The sequence below is a fragment of the Anser brachyrhynchus genome, assembly GCF_964034855.1.
Source record: "Anser brachyrhynchus genome assembly, chromosome: 14".
In the NCBI taxonomy this organism is placed as follows: Eukaryota; Metazoa; Chordata; class Aves; order Anseriformes; family Anatidae; genus Anser; species Anser brachyrhynchus.
Window position 1 is genome coordinate 9,181,634 of NC_137709.1, and position 16,231 is coordinate 9,197,864.

General features: G+C 67.5%; 4 protein-coding genes across 6 annotated transcripts; 2 read left to right on the plus strand and 2 right to left on the minus strand.

Annotated features, from left to right (window-relative positions):
• Positions 1 to 448: 448 nt before the first annotated feature.
• On the plus strand, positions 449 to 3,327 carry ARL10 (ARF like GTPase 10). Of its 2 annotated transcripts, XR_013939271.1 has the most exons (5): positions 449 to 845; positions 1,241 to 1,403; positions 1,524 to 1,699; positions 2,161 to 2,407; positions 2,513 to 3,327. XR_013939271.1 is itself a non-coding variant. In XM_080555139.1 (4 exons), the coding sequence occupies exons 1-4, from the start codon at positions 660 to 662 to the stop codon at positions 2,335 to 2,337; spliced, it is 702 nt and encodes a 233-aa protein (XP_080411265.1). In that variant the 5' UTR covers positions 450 to 659; the 3' UTR covers positions 2,338 to 3,327. The 2 variants fall into 2 exon arrangements, 1 of the variants encoding a protein (XP_080411265.1); XM_080555139.1 differs by having other exon boundaries at positions 450 to 845; positions 2,161 to 3,327.
• A 281-nt stretch (positions 3,328 to 3,608) lies between these two features.
• NOP16 (NOP16 nucleolar protein) lies at positions 3,609 to 6,849 on the minus strand. The gene is made up of 5 exons (XM_080555149.1): positions 6,664 to 6,849; positions 5,789 to 5,903; positions 5,231 to 5,300; positions 4,345 to 4,451; positions 3,609 to 4,064 (listed from the first exon to the last, which is right to left on the minus strand). Exons 1-5 carry the CDS (start codon positions 6,768 to 6,770, stop codon positions 3,921 to 3,923), a joined length of 543 nt encoding a protein of 180 aa, XP_080411275.1. The 5' UTR covers positions 6,771 to 6,849; the 3' UTR covers positions 3,609 to 3,920.
• A 126-nt stretch (positions 6,850 to 6,975) lies between these two features.
• On the plus strand, positions 6,976 to 7,917 carry HIGD2A (HIG1 hypoxia inducible domain family member 2A). The gene is made up of 2 exons (XM_080555148.1): positions 6,976 to 7,141; positions 7,660 to 7,917. Exons 1-2 carry the CDS (start codon positions 7,027 to 7,029, stop codon positions 7,824 to 7,826), a joined length of 282 nt encoding a protein of 93 aa, XP_080411274.1. The 5' UTR covers positions 6,976 to 7,026; the 3' UTR covers positions 7,827 to 7,917.
• A 1,295-nt stretch (positions 7,918 to 9,212) lies between these two features.
• CLTB (clathrin light chain B) lies at positions 9,213 to 16,190 on the minus strand. Of its 2 annotated transcripts, XM_080555142.1 has the most exons (6): positions 15,501 to 16,051; positions 13,559 to 13,605; positions 12,354 to 12,471; positions 12,010 to 12,121; positions 11,569 to 11,622; positions 9,213 to 11,078 (listed from the first exon to the last, which is right to left on the minus strand). In XM_080555142.1, exons 1-6 carry the CDS (start codon positions 15,682 to 15,684, stop codon positions 10,907 to 10,909), a joined length of 687 nt encoding a protein of 228 aa, XP_080411268.1. In that variant the 5' UTR covers positions 15,685 to 16,051; the 3' UTR covers positions 9,213 to 10,906. The 2 variants fall into 2 exon arrangements, with proteins under 2 accessions (XP_080411268.1, XP_080411269.1); XM_080555143.1 differs by lacking the exon at positions 11,569 to 11,622 and having other exon boundaries at positions 15,501 to 16,190.
• Positions 16,191 to 16,231: the final 41 nt, after the last annotated feature.

The window sequence follows — 16,231 nt, forward strand, 5'->3', positions numbered from 1 at the left end:
GTGCTGCCCTGGCACCCGCCGCCATCCCCTGCCCCGCTTCGTGCCACCTCGGCCAGCAGCACCACTCAGGCCATGTCCACGTCCCCCCCAGCGGGGTTCGGGGCCTCCTGCCGCCCCGCTGCAGCCACCCCAAGGCTGGGATCTGGCTCGGGATGAGGCCACACGGCTGCCCGCAGCAGGGCCCGGCCTGGGGCCATCACGTGCTGTGTGCTTTTAGTGGGACAAAGCAGCCCAAGGGCAGTGGGCACAGTGCCGGGCACCGTGGGCACAGCATGCCAGGCTGCCGGACCCACTGTGGGGCTGGGGGCGGCTCGTAACAGCTCCAGCAGCAGACACACCATCGCCTCCCGCCCTCCTTCCCTCCCTCTCCCCATCTCCCCATGCCCCTTCAGCTCCCCGCCATCCCTCCTCCCTCTTCCCTCCCTCCATGCCTCCATCCACCCACCCACCCACCGGGCCCTCTCCCAGCCCTCCCAGCCCTCCACCCGTCCCTCGATCGGGCTCCGATCGGGCTCCCGTCGTCCCCTTTAAGCTCGGCGGTGACGCTGGGGGCGGGCGCAGCCGTGGTGTTGCACATCTGGCAGGTTGCAGGGCTGGCAGGTTGCACATCTGGCCGCACCGCTGGCTCCCCCGGCCCTGCCGCACGGTGCCGGTGCTGCATGGCTCCCCCCAGGGCTCTCCGGGACCTGACCTTGGCCCTGGGGGCCGCCGTGGTAGCGCTGGGCTCCCTCCTCTTCATCGCCTGGAAGCTCTACTTCCGCGACACCGAGCTGGGCGCCAGCTGGGACAGCTGGTGGGAGCGGGAGGTGCGGGAGCTGCGGGACCGAGCCCCCGCCGGCAGCACGGTAAGGAGGGAGCCGCTCGCTGGGACGAGGAGCGGGATGGTCACCCGCCGGGATCCCCGCAAGGACGGGGAAGGAGCAGGGAGTTCCCGTAGCACTGAGCCCCTCAGGCTGGGGAAGGTGCACGGGGTCTGGGTTCCCCTGGGGTGTTCCCCAGGACACCTCCACCCGCAGTCCTGGGGTGTCCGAAGCACCCTTGGGTCTCACCCAGCTGGAGAAGGGGGTGTAGGGTGTGGGGGGAATCGCTGTGATCCCCCCGGCATTTCCAGCTGAGCAAGGGAGCCGTCTGGACACCCCATGGCTCCATCAGGCTGGGAAAGGGGGCACAGGGGCTGTGGGGGCCCCCTCGCTTCAAGCGGGTCCCTGAGGCAGCCCCCCGCCATCCTGCTGCCCCCCAGGTGGAGTGGAAGCAGGTGCTGGTGCTGGGGCTGGACGGAGCGGGGAAGAGCAGCGTCCTGCACTACATCTGCAGCCAGACGGCCAGGAAACGCATCCCTCCCACCCTGGGCTTCAACTCTGCCCAGCTGCACGTCGAGGGGCTGGAGATGGACCTGCTGGAGGGTAAGGCTGGCCCAGCCCCGCCGGTCCCTGGGGAGGCTGCGCGTTCCAAAGGGGGCCACGGGGATGCGGCCGCCCTACTCGCCCCTACACGCCGGCACTGATCCTGCCTGTTCCTCACAGTCGGCGGCAGCCAGAACCTGCGAGCGTACTGGTCCCACTACCTGAGCGAGGCCCACGTGCTGGTCTTCGTGGTGGACTCTGTGGACAGGTCGCGCCTGCTGACGGCCCGCCAGGAGCTGCACGCGCTGCTGGCGGAGGAGCCCCAGCTGCCCCTGGTCGTGCTGGCCAACAAGCAGGTGGGTGCCCCCCAGCAGCTCCCCCGGGACTGTTTTGAGCCAAACCGCCTCTCCCCGGACTCCAAAGGGAAATCTTAGTGCCCCAAATCCCCCAGCTCTTGCAAAATCCGTATTTGCGGGGCCTTTCTCCCCCAGCCTCTGTCACAAGGCGCGGCTGCTATTCTTCGTGTGGGCGCTGCTCCTCTTGCCCCAGCTGACAAGTTTCAGGAGAGCAACAGCGTACCAGCTCCCGAAGGGGTGATAGATCGCCCAGGCAGGCAGCCAAGCGCGTGCCTGCTGCCGCTTCCCGTGAGCTCGCGCCCAAGTGACTGCCCTGCAAGAGCAAAGCAATCCCTGCCAGGACTGCCCAGCGGGACGGGTTCCTGCCAGCCACCAACCGGCCTGGCAGCCGGCCGTGGGGCTCCCAGCCCGCGGGCTCGGGGCCACGCAGCCCTCCCGAGCCTCCTCCTCTCCCCCCGCAGGATAAGAGCGATGCCCTGAGCACAGAGGAGCTGCAGGAGGAGCTGGCCCTGCACTCGCTCAGCGGCCAGCGGGAGCTCTTCCTCCTGCCCACCAGCGCGACCTGGGCCAGCCTGAGCACGGCCACCAGCGTGCTCCGCGTGAAGAGCCTGCTGGTCAGCCTGCTGTCCCAGCCCTGAGCCCGGGCAGGCTCCTGCTGGGACGTGCCGGGAGCTGGGACTCGTCAGCAGGTCCCGCGGCACGCACCCCGTGAGGTTTGGGATTGAGCTGATGTGCGGCCGCCCTCGGGGACACGAGCAGCAGGCTCGCTGCCACGGGGAGAGGGCAGCCGCCCCCCTAAATCGGGGGGCAAAGCCGCCATTGGGAGGCACCAGCAGCACCGTTACCTCCTGGTGAGCGGGAAACACAGCACGGGGCAGGGCCCTGCACCTACACGGCAGCCCTGCAGGATATTGGGGCTCAACTACCGAGCTAGCTGCCCGGCAGGCTCCCCTAGGGCAGGTGAGAGGCGCAGAGCGGCGTGGCAGCCACGAGGAAGCTCTCGGGGGGCAGGAGCAAGTCCCTCGCCCTGCTGTGATGGCAACAGGGGCCCAGGCAGCACAGCTTGCGATGCCCCTGGCCTCCCTGGAGCCGATGTGGCTGCTGCAGCCCCAAACAAGGGGAGGAAACCACCCCCTGCTCGCAGCTTTCCTGTGCTGATGAAGGCTACGTGGGGTCACCTGCCCAACAAGCAGGCTGAGGTGCTGCTCACGCAGCCCCGCGCCACAGCCCTGCCGCCCAGGCTGGCCTGGTGCACAGCGGTGGGAATAACCAGCCGGGGCTGCGCACAGCTCGCCCTCAACCTCTGTTTTAAAAGTCCTGTTGAGCAGAGGTGGAAGCAGGCACCGCGCAGCCCTGCTCTGCTCCTTCACCCTGACCAGGGGCCGAGGACGTGCTGCTGCTTGGTAGGGATTTGCCCCGCTGCGCGTTCTCCCTCCTCAGGGCTCAGGAGCCGCAGACAGCCCTGCCTGCAGGTGGGCAGGCTGCTGCCAGGCACAGCGCTGGGCCCTGGGAAACCGAGAGAAGCTGGGGAGCGCTCTGGGGGAAGGGACTGCGTGCCGGCCAGTCTCTGCTGTGAAACCCTTTGTACGGTTGCTCCTTCCTCTTGTCAATAAACGAGGCAAATCTCTCTGCTCTGCCCTCGTTCCTCGGCAGGGAAGGGGCCCCCAGCCCGGTCTCCTGAAGCTGGAGGCACGGAGGTCGCTCTGGGGGAAGAGCGCAGAGCACCCACGCCCCTGCTGCTTACAGGGACAGCGGCAGAGGCCCCAGCACTGCCCACCCCCTGCGGCCCCAGCCCTGTAGCCGCAGAGTACGGCACACCCTGTGCCTGTCCTGCACGTCGGCACCAGGAGCTCTCAAAGCAGGAGTGTGCCCAGCGAGAGCAGCAATGGAAGCCCAGGCAAGACATTCATACCAGCATGGGAGAGTAATTTATTTTAAAAAAGCAGAAGCAGCGCTGGCGCCTGCTCAGAAAGGGAGCAGCACAGCACATTCGGTCCCAATGCCACGAGCCGCAGCCAGGAGCCTTCTGTGCCTGGTTATAATTGTCTAATGAAGGTTCTTCCTCCTTCGCCAGAGGCTTCGCGTAGCTCAGCTTGCCCTGGCCCCAGAAAGCAGAGCCTGTCAGCAGCCGTCACCTGTCTGGCAGTGCCCTCTCAGTTCATAGAACGGTAGCGCCAAGCCTGCGCTTGCAGGCAGACCTGAGGGGAAAAAAAAGGGGCAGTCACTGCACATCCATCTTCTCCTGCTTGAGCGATGCAACAAAATCCTTGTACTCCTCGGGATAGAAGTTCTTGTACACGTTGATCTTTCTCTTGATCTGCTTGGGAGTGTCCTGGTAGTAGTTCTTCTCATCGCGAGCCATTTCCTGTGACAAAGGGGAGAGCACGTCAGGGGAACAGCCCCGTGAGCAAACACTAAACCAGCCCAGCCGTGGCAGCCACGTCCTGGGGGCCCGCCCACGCAGGCTGTGACCGGTGCCAGAGCCAGACGCAGATCTGGACAAGGTTCAGAGCACCACTTCCCCCCAGCCATCAGCTGACTACAGAACAGGAGCCAAGCAGGGACGTTTGGCGACTCCAGCCCCGCGGAAGAGCCAGGAGCGAGTTGCTGCAGGTGCTCCTTGCTCCAGGGCAGCCAACGCTTACCTTGTAGTTCTCCCCGTGGTTCTGTATCATGTACCGCACGTAGTCGATGAGGTCTCGTGAGAGCGTGTTTGACTTCTTCTCCGGGAGGCTGGCCTCGTATTCCATCTCTAGGCACAGGACAGACACCGCGATGAAGGCAGGCGGGGGGGGAGGAACGCCAGCAGCGCCTCGGAGGACAGCAGCCAGCCTCCTCCAAGATCAAGCCCTGCCAGTCCTGCAGAAAGGAGGCAGCTCCTGCCGCACAGCTCCGTGCTTGCCCAGGACTGCTGCCGAGCACGACCGGGCAGGAAAATGAATGAGACAGCAGCTCTCTGTGCGCGCTGCAGGCACCCAGCCAGTGCTGCTGCTGCTCCCCAGCTCACACGGTGAGGAGAAAGCTGAGCTGCTGCTGCCCCTGCTAAACCACCACTAAAGCACTCAGAGCAGGACAGCTGCAGTTTCTTGTCCCGCTGGTGTGAGACTCCAGCGAGTCTCAGAGTGACAAGAGCCCTGGTGGGGCTGCAGGGAGAAGTTCTATAAGAAAGCAGCACGGGAGGGAAAGGGAATTCACGAGACTGAGGACACGCTGGGAAGGATGAGCTGCCCTTCTGGCTCCCAGCTCAGCTCCGGCCCGGCTGGGAACCCCTGGCTGACTGCTGCCGGGGGGCACCCTGTGCACACTCACAAGCCTTAAAACCTCTGCAGCAAGGACTGCGCAAGAATTAACAACCTGCCCTGCCCCAGCACGGGACGGCCACTAAGGACAGTCCTGCAACACAGTGCTGAGACACAAAACAACTCACAGGGCCTCGGGAGAGCCCCGAGCACAGTGAGAGCAGCACGGTTCAGCAGGAAACCTGCTAAGGCAGGCGAGGCAGCCCCCAGGGAGGACGGAAGCAGCACTGACCATTCAAGACGTAGGGCTTTCGCACAATCTTCTTCCCTTTCTCCTGCCCATCGCTCTCCACCTCCATTCCCTGTGTTGAATGAGAGAGAAGGCAACTCAAAAAAAGGCCATTTTGAAAACAACCGTCCCCACAAATTGCTCCCAAAAGTCTTAACAGCACCACGAACCACGACATCCCCCCCGGCTTAAACAGAGCCTTTTCTTTGCACCATTAAGCTTAGCTCCTAGGCAGGCCCAGGTGGCACAGCGCTGCCCGGCACCTGAGCAGAGAGAAGTGCCTGCAGCAAACGAGTGCTCCTTCACCAGCGTGATGTTCTGCAAGGCCACCTGTACCCATCAACGCCGGCCGGGCTGGCTCCGCTGTGCCCACGAAGGCATTTTTTGTTACGCGGGGCAGCCAGCCCGCAGCGCTCCCGATCCCGCTGCTCAGGCACGTCCTGGGAGGCCGAGTGCCAGTCATCAGCTCCGTCCCATGCCCCGTTACCCCTGGGGATGCCCCAGATGTTGATGGGGGCAGCCACCCCGGCAGCCCCCGCTCCCCATCCCGCCCGCACTCACCAGCAGCCCGCTCTTGGCGATGGGCAGGGCCTTGTTGGGGTCCTTGGCCAGGCCCATCTCGGCCAGGTTCTGTGCCACGGACTTGGTGCTGTCCCACGCATGGCGGATGTGCGAGCTGTGTGGGGACGGGCACCGGCTCACCGCGGGTGTCCCCCCACAACGGGTGACCCCAGGAGCCCGCCGAGATGCACCCACCCCCAGGGCCCTCACTCCCACGGCATTGCACCCCCCCCCCCAAAACCCACGTCCCCCCAAACCCCTCCCCACCTAGCCCACATCCCTCCCGCTCACTCAGCTCATGCCCCCCCAGCTCATGTCCCCCCCCCACAGCCCCCTACCCACACAGCTCATGCCTCCCCAAAAACCCCAACCCCCCCACGACCCCAAAGCCCCCCAGACCCCCAGCCCACGCCCCCCAACGCCCCCTCAGCCCCCCACATCCCCCCACCCCCGATCTCCTCAGCCCCTCACCCACCCCCACATCCCCCTACGACCCCTCACGTCCCCCCCACGACCCCAAAGCCCCCCAAACCCCCAGCCCATGCCCCCCCCACCCCCTCAACCCCCCCCACCAGGGTCCCTCAGCCCCCCCTCACCTCTACGACCCCCCCCACCTCCCCCCACCCCCCCTACGTCCCCCACGCCCCCTCAGCCCCCCACCCCCCATTCCCTCAGCCCCCCACCCCCATCCCCTCAGCCCCTCCATGCCCAAACACCCCTCTACGACCCCCCAGGTCCCCCCCACGACCCCAAAGCCCCCCAACCCCCCCCACGCCCCCCCACACCCCCTCAGCCCCCCCCGTCCCCTCACCCCCGATCTCTTCAGCCCCCCCCCCACGTCCCCCCTCGGCCCCCCCGGCCCCCCCGTCGCCCACCACTCGATGCGGGGCGCGGCGCGGCGCCGGGCGCTGCGGTAGAGCCGCTTGCGGTTGACGCCGTAGGCGAACTTCTGCCGCCGGTTCTTCCCCTTGGCCTTCGGCATGGCTGCCCCCACGCCGCGCTGCGGGCCCGGCCGCAAGGCACCGCGGGAAGCGGAGTCCGGCCCGCGGGCGCCGCCGCGCTGATCCCCCCGTTCTGGACTACAACTCCCAGCAAACCCCGCGGCAAAGTGCGGCAGCGCCGCTCCGGGACTTGCGGACTACAGCTCCCAGCGTGCCCCGCGGCAGGCGGGCACCTTCACCGCCCGGCTACGGCAGGCGGGAAGGGCCAAGCTTGCGGCCGTCCCCGCGACCGCAGCCATGGCGGCCGGGCCTCCCCCGCCGCTGGAGCCCCGCGGGCTGCCCGTGTTCCGCGAGGAGGGCTTCGGCGACAAGTTCCTGCGCAAGACCCGCGAGAACCCCCTGGTGCCGCTGGGTGAGGGCCGGGCCGCGGGGGGGGGCTGCGAGGAGGGAGGCTGCGGGGGCTTGGGGTCGGGGTTGGGGTCGGGGGAGGCTGCGGGGGAAGGCTGCGGGGGGATGGGGTAAGGGGGGAGGCTGCGGGGGGTCGGGGGAGGCTGCGAGGGGGGGCTGCAGGGGTTTGGGGTTGGGGGGAGACTGCAGGGGAGGCCGTGAGGGGTTAGGGTCAGGGGGGAGGCTGTGGGGGGTTGGGGGAGGCTGCAGGGGTTTGGGGTTGGGGGGGAGGCTGCACGGGGAGGCTGTGAGGGGTTGGGGTTAGGGGGAGGCCGTGAGGAGAAGCCGCAGGGGTTTGGGGTCAGGGGAGGAGGCTGTCAGGGGAGGCCGCAGGGGTTTGGGGTTAGAGCTGGGGGGCAGGCTGCAGGGGGAAGGCTGTGAGGGGGGAGACTGTGGGGGGAGGCTGCAGGAGGAGCCGGGCTCCATCCCGTCCCCCGTCACCGCCTCGCCCCGCTGACGCTGTCCTTTCGTCCTCCTCCGCAGGCTGCCTCTGCACCGTCGGCGTCCTGACCTACGGCCTCATCAGCTTCAAGCGAGGCCACACGCGCCGCTCGCAGCTGCTGATGCGGGCGCGGATCCTGGCCCAGGGCTTCACCTTCGCGGCCCTCCTGGGGGGCATGGTGGTCACGGCCCTGAAGGCGAGGAATTGAGAGCCTCCCGCGGGGCGGCTGCGGCGCGTTGGCGGAGCCGCGTCCCCGGGGTGTTGGAAATGCGGTTAATACACCTGCCGTTAACCTGAAACCGGGGCCGTGGCGTTTCTTTATCTCGTTTATCCTCCTGGAGCGCTGACGGGCTGCGTCTCACCGAGGCTTTCCGTCCCTGCCGGACCTCCCGGTGCTGCCACAGCCTGGTAAAACGGTTTCCTTTGTCCCTGCGGCAGTGCTCTGTGCCGGGGTGTGGCGTTAACCAGGCTGCACTGAAAAACCCAAAACGTTTCAGAAATGAGCTGCTCGGGTGGGAAGGAACAGCTCTGTTAGTGCCTCGATCCCGGCAGGACAGAGTTCCTAGTTAGTGGGTGAACTGTGTGGGGACAACACGTCCCCTGGTTGCAGCCAGCGAGCAATAAAGCCAGCTGCAGCCAGACTCAGGCTGCCAGTGGCTCGCAGAGTGCAGAAAAGCAAACAGTGTAGGAAGAGGTGGGAGCAGGCGCTGCCGCCTCAGGCGCGGTGAGGCGAGTGGGAGGCGGACACGCAGCGCCTTGTGAAAACAGCTTGGGAACTCGGATCCCCAGAATGGGGACTGGTTTTCCTCTCTGGGGCGTGCTGGTGTTTCAGCTGCTTTTACTGTGAAGTTGGGCAGCGAGGCGGCGAGGCTTTCTCCCCTGTGTCAGGGCAGGGCTGTTTCCCAGCTCTGCTCCCTGGGTGTCCGCATTTTGGGGCCCGTGCCCGGGCTCTGGCGGTGCAGCTGCCTTGATGCCAAGCTTTCATCAGCGCCCAACTGCGTGAAACGGGTGAGCCCCACCGCAGCACCAGGCGAGCCTGCAGCTCAGCCTGCTGCTGAAAGCACGTCCAGGCTGCTCCCTGCAGCTCCCTCCCTCCCTTCGTTGGCTGCTCACTAAACCTGTCCCCGAAGGAACTCTGCTTTTGGCTGCCTCGCTGACACTTCCAGCCCGGGCAGCTGCAGGCAGGTGTGTGTGAAGCAGCCACTGTGCAGATCTGCGAGCCAAATACCTCGGCAGCCCCCGCAGCCTGAAGACAGACGTTCCCTGGCCGGACGGGGAGCTGCGGGACGGCTGCGGTGCTGCAGGAGGCTCGGGAGCAGTTTGGCTGGCTGCTTTCGACACATCAGGACCAGCACAAACACCCAGCTCCCCGCGGGCAGAGCACGCTGCCGCTCTCCTGTCCTGCTGCCGCTGCATGGGCCAGCTCAGAGCAAACCCTGCGGCCCTTCCTCGCTCCCTTTTTTCCTGCGGGATGTGGTTCTCCCACGGCGCTGCCCTTTCTGCGGGTGTGGGTTCTCCTAAAAGCGCGCACACGCGTGCCGCTGGAACATAAAGACACCGCTGGAACATAAAGACACACCGCTGCCCCGTCGGATCGGTTTGGAGATGTCGGTTTATTGTAACGGGTGATTTGAACGGGCACATAATACCGAAGCCGAGGGGACGGAGAAGAGCTGTGGGCACTGCTCCCCGAGGGCTGGAAGCCCCTGCCCAGCACAGGGGACGCAGCAGCCAGGGCCGCGGGGCCAGAGCGCAGGGGGCTCCCGGTCCCCGGGAGGCAGCCAGAGGCGATTCAGCTGCTCTGCAGGGAAAGGCGGCCGCGGGCAGCCGGCCCTGGGCATCCCGCACCTGCATCTGTCCCGCCCCGCAGCAGAGCTGCCGACACACCCTGGGGAGCGGGGCAGGAGGGAGCAGCCCTGCGGGAAAGGGGCCCAGTCGCAGCACAAAGCACTGAGTTCCTTCCTACACACCCATTCCCCTTCCCGCCCCGCTGCCAAGGCCAATAGCGGGGTGCCGCGGGGCAGCCAGGCAGCCCCAGGGCCACCGCCGAGCCCGGGGCTAGGGGTGCCAGGTCATCCCCCAAAGGGCTGCAGCGGGAGGGCAGGCAACCTCCTGGGTCTGCGGCTGCGGGGCAGGGCTCTGCGCGCTGCACCGGAGCAGGGCTCCGCAGCGAGGCTCTGCCAGATGACCGACGCGCTTTGCTCCGTGTTCTCCCCAGCCGGCTGCTGCAGACCCTTCCCAGCAGGAGCAGAGCTGCCGTCCCAGCCCGAGGGGCGCTGCCAGTCCTGCAGCAAGGGGAGAGAGCAGGCGGCGGGCCGGAAAGCGGCCCTAAGGGGCGGGGAGCGGGCCCAGCATCCTGCCGCGCTGCCTTTGGGGCGCGAATCCAGTGGGAACTGGGCCGGAGAGAAGGCAGGGGGCGGCGGTCCAGCTGCAGACACGTGCACGTTGTTCTCTGCACAAGCCTCGGCACCAGAACTCGGCCCGGTCCTGCTCTGGGCCCCTGGGGTGGGGAGCTGGAGGCTCGCCCTGCCCCACAGCAGCCGGACCTCGCTACCCGCTTCCCTGCGGCCACTCCTCCAGGCAGGGGAAGGAGCGGAGCAGAGCCAAGGGCCCCCAAAGCCTGGCACCCCAACAGTCGGGGGCGCCGGGAGAGGCACAGGGAGCACCCTGCGCTCCTGTCCCGTGCCCCCTTCCCAGCGTCGGGTGCCGCAGGGCTGCCTGGCACCGAGAGCCCCGCAGGACAGGACACGGACACCCCAACTGCCAATTTTTGGGGTGCCTGCACGCCCACTCCTCAGTTCCCACTAGCCCTGGGCTCCCCACAGGATCTCGTGGTGCGGAGCAGGGTCTGGGCTGCACCCCCAGCCCCTCGGCCCTGCCCTACACCCCGCAGGAGGGCGGTGGGGAGCCAGCGCCCCTCCGGGAGCTCTGAGGCAGGCAGGTTTGCTCCAGGCACGGCCCCGGGTGAGGTGGGGAGCACCGAGGGGGTGTTCCCCCTCTCACACAGCCAGGCCCCCGGGTGCGGCTCAGGCTCGGGGGGGGGGGGGGGATCCCCTTGCTAACTCAGCTCCGCCGCCCAGCGCCGCTTCCCGGGGAAATGCCACAGTAATAAATATGTGTAAAAAGAAACTGACGCGCCTTTAAGCCAAAGGGAAACCATGGGGAGAGTTACAACCGCTGACTGGAGAGCGCGGCCGAGGTGCGGGTAGGGCAGGGGCCCCTCGTGGGCCGCCCCCACGAACCCCCCCACCCCGGGCCTGGCCGTGCCCCGGCTGCGCCAGGCGGCAGCTAGCGGGACAGGGGCGTCTGTTTGAGGGAGATGAGCACCGAGCGCATCCGCGAGACGTCCTTGCTCTGCTTGCTGCTCTTGGGGTTGAAGTCGCAGAGCTGGGCCACCTTCTCCCACTCGGAGCCCGGGGTTTCCTCCTTGGACTCCTTCAGGAACGCTTCCTCCGAGGCCCTGCGGAGACGTTGAGGGGTTGTCAGCGGCAAAGCCCCTTCCAAGGAGACCCTCCCCTCCCCCCGGGAACCCGTCACGTCCCCGGTTCCTGCCCCACCGCTCCAAGCCGACGAGCTCAACACCCTCCAGGATCCGGAGACCCGAGGTGCTCAAGGCCGCTGCCGGCTGCGCTCACCAAGACATCGTCCATCCAAGGACACCGGGCTGCCCGCCCGCTCCCGACACTTCTCCACCCTTGGGGCTGTCCCCAGAAGGCCCCGAACCCCACAGCTTCGCCTCCTCGGCCAGCCCCTGCAGGGGCGATTCCCAGAGCTCCGCTTTCCTCCTCCTAAGCCTCCAGCATTTGGTGCTGCCGAGCTGCAGCATCCTCCCTCTGGGACCTCGCCAGAGCCCGACACCCCCCCCAGCCCCCTTCCCCTGACTGGGCAACCACAGCGCTGGGGCCGTAGTCGCAGAAGCCAGGCGCCCAGCCCCTGCGGGAGGCACGTACACATAGCCGATGACATCGGCGTCCGGCTGCTGGTAAAAGGCTTTGTCAGCGATCCTACCCCGAGGCGCAGACAGAGAGAGAGCGCGGAGCAGACAGGCAGGCAAAGGGTTAGAAAGAGAGAAACAGAGAGGGGGGTTAGCGTCCTCCCGCGCAGCGTCGCCCACGGCTCCAGAAAAACCTGCCGGCACCCGCGGGGCTGCGCCGCGTCCCAGCCCTGACCCGAAGCGAGGCCCACACGTGGACGGGAGGCCCCGAGATCCTGCTGTGGCCACCAGAGCTGCTCGGCGTGCTCGGGCCTCTCCCCGGGCAGGGGGAAGTGCTGGTTCTGCGGGGCTGAGCCCCGCTGCGGTGACAGAGCCACCCCGGCCCCCCGGGAGGGCAGATCTGGCTGCACAGCCGCTCCCACTGAGCCCTGCCTCAGCCCCCAGCCCCTCCGCGTACCTGTTGTTTGCCCGGTTCTTCTCCATCTGCTCGTTCTGACGCAGGTTCCACTCCTCCAGGTCCTTCTTGGCCTTCTCGCGCCACTCCTGCTCGGTCACCTTCGAGGCCGCATCTAGGGCCGGGGTGCGACAGCTCCCATCAGACAGGCCGGCAGCCCCCCAGCCTGTCCCCACTCCCCCCTAACGCACCCACGGAAAGGCATCGCCGCCCCCAAGGAGGGCCGATTTTTGGCACGAGGCACCTCTCGGGTGCAGCAGGGTCACCAGCGGGCAAAGGGCCCCGAGGAACCCAGGCGCCACATCTCGCAGTGCCACCAGCGCGGCCACGCGGGGCTCGGCTCTCACCCAGCTCCTCCAGGCGCTTCTTCTGCTCCTCCCTCCACTTGCGGATGCTCTCGGGCTCCTGGGTCAGCCGGTCGGCCTTGGCTATGGCCGCGTAGGCGTCCGTGGGGCCGTTGGACTCCTGCGGGACGCAAGCAGCCCACCTTCAGCGGCAGCTCCCCCCGGGCGGCTGGCAGCACGGGGCTGGGCTCCTCGCCCCCGGCGCTAAGCCGCCATGGGTCGGGCTAGTGGGGGTGCCCCGCAGCACTGCTCACGCTGCTGTCCCAGCTCTGTCCCCGGGATGAGTGACGTTTACGGGCTCGTCACAGGCTCGCCAAAAAGGACAGAAGGAGCCCAGGCCCCAGGGAGGCCCCGCTCTGCAGGCAGGAGCAGCTCCAGACCCAGCACCGCGCTCTGCACCTCTCCTAAAGCCTCCCGCTGGCCGGGACACCCAGCCTGACGCGGCTCAGCCATGGGATTAGGGCTCTCCTCTGAGATCCCCGATCTAATTAAGTCCGTCCCGTCTCTGATACGATTAGGATTAGGCACAGGCGATGCCCGTGCCGTGCTGCTGGGCACCAAGCGGGGTGAACGAAGGGTTTGTCGGGGGCTGGCACAGCTCCTGCAGCCTGCACGGCCTGCCTTCAGGCTCCCCGGGGAGCTGAGACCCAGGCAGGCGGTGCCCTGAACCCCTCCTGGCCACGGGGAAGGGGGGTTTGATGGGAGATGAGATGCTGCTGGGCTCCGTAGCCAGGCCACAGCTACGCACCGGCACGGTGAGTGCCCCACGGCAGCCCTGTGCTGGATCTGAGCTCTGCCAGGAGATGCTCCCGAACACCCCAGGGGCTTCCAGGAGATGGAGAAACAGGGGCTTGGGAGGGGAATGGAGGACGTGCCATCTTCTCCTAGGGCCCAAGCACTCCTTCAGAGCACAGGCCACCTGCAAACAGGTTTGGGGCAGGACCGGACACAGCCAGAAGAGGACCAGCATGGGTCAGCCGATCCCAAAGCCTCCAAGCCTCGGGCTGTGGCAGTGGAACCAGATCTTCTCTTTCAAGCAGGGGTGAGAACAGAGCAGCCAGGAACCCATCATGAGACGGACGCAGAAATCCAGCAGCACCACAGCTGTTCTGGGGCCGGCGAGCACAAGCCATCCCAGGGGCCGAGCAGCAGAGCGCTGTCCCCCCGCCCACGTAATCCCCCTTAGCACCACGGGGCTGGGATCTCACCTGGAAAACATCTCCGTTGACAGTGGCTCCCCCGTTCTGGAAACCAGCTAGAAGAAAAAAAAGGAAGAGAAAGATGAACACAACTACGGCAGCTGCAGGCGATCCCAGAAGGGCTGCTGCTCACGAAGCGGTAACAGACCAGCTCCTGGAGGATACAGCCGTGCTGCGTCCAGCCCAGCACACCCATCGCCACAGCCCCACACGTGTGGGCCACCAGCTGAAGACCCCACGCTGGCCTGAGCGATGGACACCAGCAGGGCCACGTGCTGGAGCTTACGTTAGGGCTAGCAAGGTGTCAGGGTCCAGAGCCTGCCCGGGACAGCGAGGGGAAGGAGGCAGCGTGCTGCACTGCCTGCATTGCTGTCAGAGCCCCTAACCCACCAAATCCTCCCCGAGCTGCTGCTGTAGGGAATATGTGGGGGTCTCCTGCCACCCTCAAGGAGGGGGCTGGGCCAGGATCTCTGGTCTCCTGTCCTTGGAGGGATTCAGCCAGCACCTCTCTCCCAAAACAAGCCTTTCTGGGCGTTTTATGCCTTTATGGCATTTTCACTCCTTTTTTTTTTTTTTACTCTTATCTGAAGATTAGGGAAACTGTCCCAGGCGCAGGGCGGGAGGCAGTGCTCTGCCTGCACGCAGACAACCTGACCGCCCCCAGCTCTGCAACAGGCACAGGCTGCCACACACACACACACGGGTGAGCCAGGAGCTGCCGGCCAAGCGCCCAGCAGAGGCAGGGCTGCTCCGTGCCTGCGACAGAAGGCAGCGCTGCGGGGACAGAGCCCACAGCGACACCGCAGCGCGCTCTGCCCGCAGGGAGGAGGGCAGGCGGGCATGCCTGGGTCCTCAGGAGCCCGTCCGGGGGGAGCGAGCTGCAGGGTTAGGGCCGGGGATGAGGTACCGCGGACACCCACGGCTCAGGTACGGCCCCACGAGCTGCACACCGGCACCGCAAGGCGAGCCCCAGGGTGCTCAGCTCCCTGCTGCTGGGCAAAGAGGCTTTGAAAAAAGCACTCTCCGGGCTCTGAGCTCTCCCCGGCGATGACCAGGCTCGACCACAGGCCCTCGGCTGGCCGCAGGCACAGGGAGACGCAGCGCGGCTCCGGAGCAGCTCGAGCAAGCACGGTCCCCACGGTGCTCGCCCTGCAGCTCCGGCTACACCCAGCTCCAGCCTGTCTGACTGCATTTACCACCGGGGCTGTCAGCACCTCTCTGGGCCAGCTGTGACTCCGCAGGTCCCTGTGGGTGGAAAGGAGGAACCACTGCAACGGGGGCAGCACGGGGAGGCCCCGTGGGCCCGCCTGCGTTAGGGGCAAGGGGGCCGTGGCAGCAACGTCCTTGCGCTCGTGGGGACAGGAGACCTCGGAGATCCTGCTGCCTACCGAAGGCCCTGCACGGAGGCACGAGATCAGGATTAGCACCTTTCACCTGCAGGGCCTGGGCTCACGATGCCCCCGGTGGAAACGCCTTCCGTTTTGCCACCTAAGCCATCCTGTCGGCGGTCCCAGCGGCAGGGCCGTCCGTCCGTCCGTCCACGGATGGCTCCACCCCGCCTGGATGCCCCCCCCCGCGCTGCCCCGAGCTGGGGGCACTAAGACACGGAGACGGGGTCCTCGTCTAACTCAGGGGGCCCAGCACAGAGAAGGAACCGCCCCCCAGCCATCAACCCCAGGCTCGGGGCTCACCCCGCACCCTGAGGTTGAGGGGAAGGCACCCCAACGTCCCGGTGCCCAAGCACAGCCCCTGCCTGCCCATCGCAGGCACAGCCCTGACCCCGCACACCCTGGGGGTGCCGCAAAAACCCACGGGGAACCCCAAAACCCCCCGGATCCCCCCTTGTCCCGGGGGGGGGCTGCCCAGGGCCCCGACCCCGCCGTGTGCCCGCGGCCCCCCCCACACACCCGGAGCCCTGCGGCCGGGGGACCCGGGGCATGGCGGCGCTCACCGGGCTCCTGCGGGGCCGCCTGCCCGGGGGTGGCGGAGGCCGCCTCGCCGTCGGCGGGCCCGAAGCCCTCGTCGTTCTCGATGCCCGCGATCTCGCTCTCCTGCTGCGCCAGGAAAGCGGCGGCCGGGTCCTCCTCGGCGCCGGCACCCTCGGACGAGGAAAAAAAACCGAAGTCGTCGGCCATGGCCGGCTCCCCCCCGCCCCCGCTGCCGCCGCTCGGCTCGGCTGCCTTCGGCTCGGCCCCGGCGGGCCCGGGCGGAGCTGTCACTGCGGCGGCGGGCGGGGCGGCCGCGCTGACATCAGCGCCGGGACCTCCTCCCTCCCTCCTTCCCTCCCTGCCGCCGCCGGGAGCCGCTGCGGAGCCGCCTCGGCTTCCCTGCGGGCTCGAGGGGCCGGCGGACGCCGGCTCGGGGCGGCTCCGTTCCCCCTTCACGCGCGAGGCGGCGCCGGTAGGCGGCCCCGGGGCGGAGGGCGGCTGGCGGCCGCCATCTTGGGTGTGGGCGCCGCCGCCGCCATCTTGGGGGCAGCCCGCAGCCCGCCCCGCCCTGCGGACTCTGGCGGCCGTCTCCGGAAACGGCCGAACGGCTTTCGGCACTCTTCGGAAGTCTTCGCGAGCCAATCAGGAAGGGCCGAGCCCCCGAGAGCAGCGGATGGGCTTCGGGTTTTTCCGGAGATCTCCGAGAGCGCTTCGGCTATTTCCGGAAAGCGCTCGTGTATTTCCGGCGGCTGAC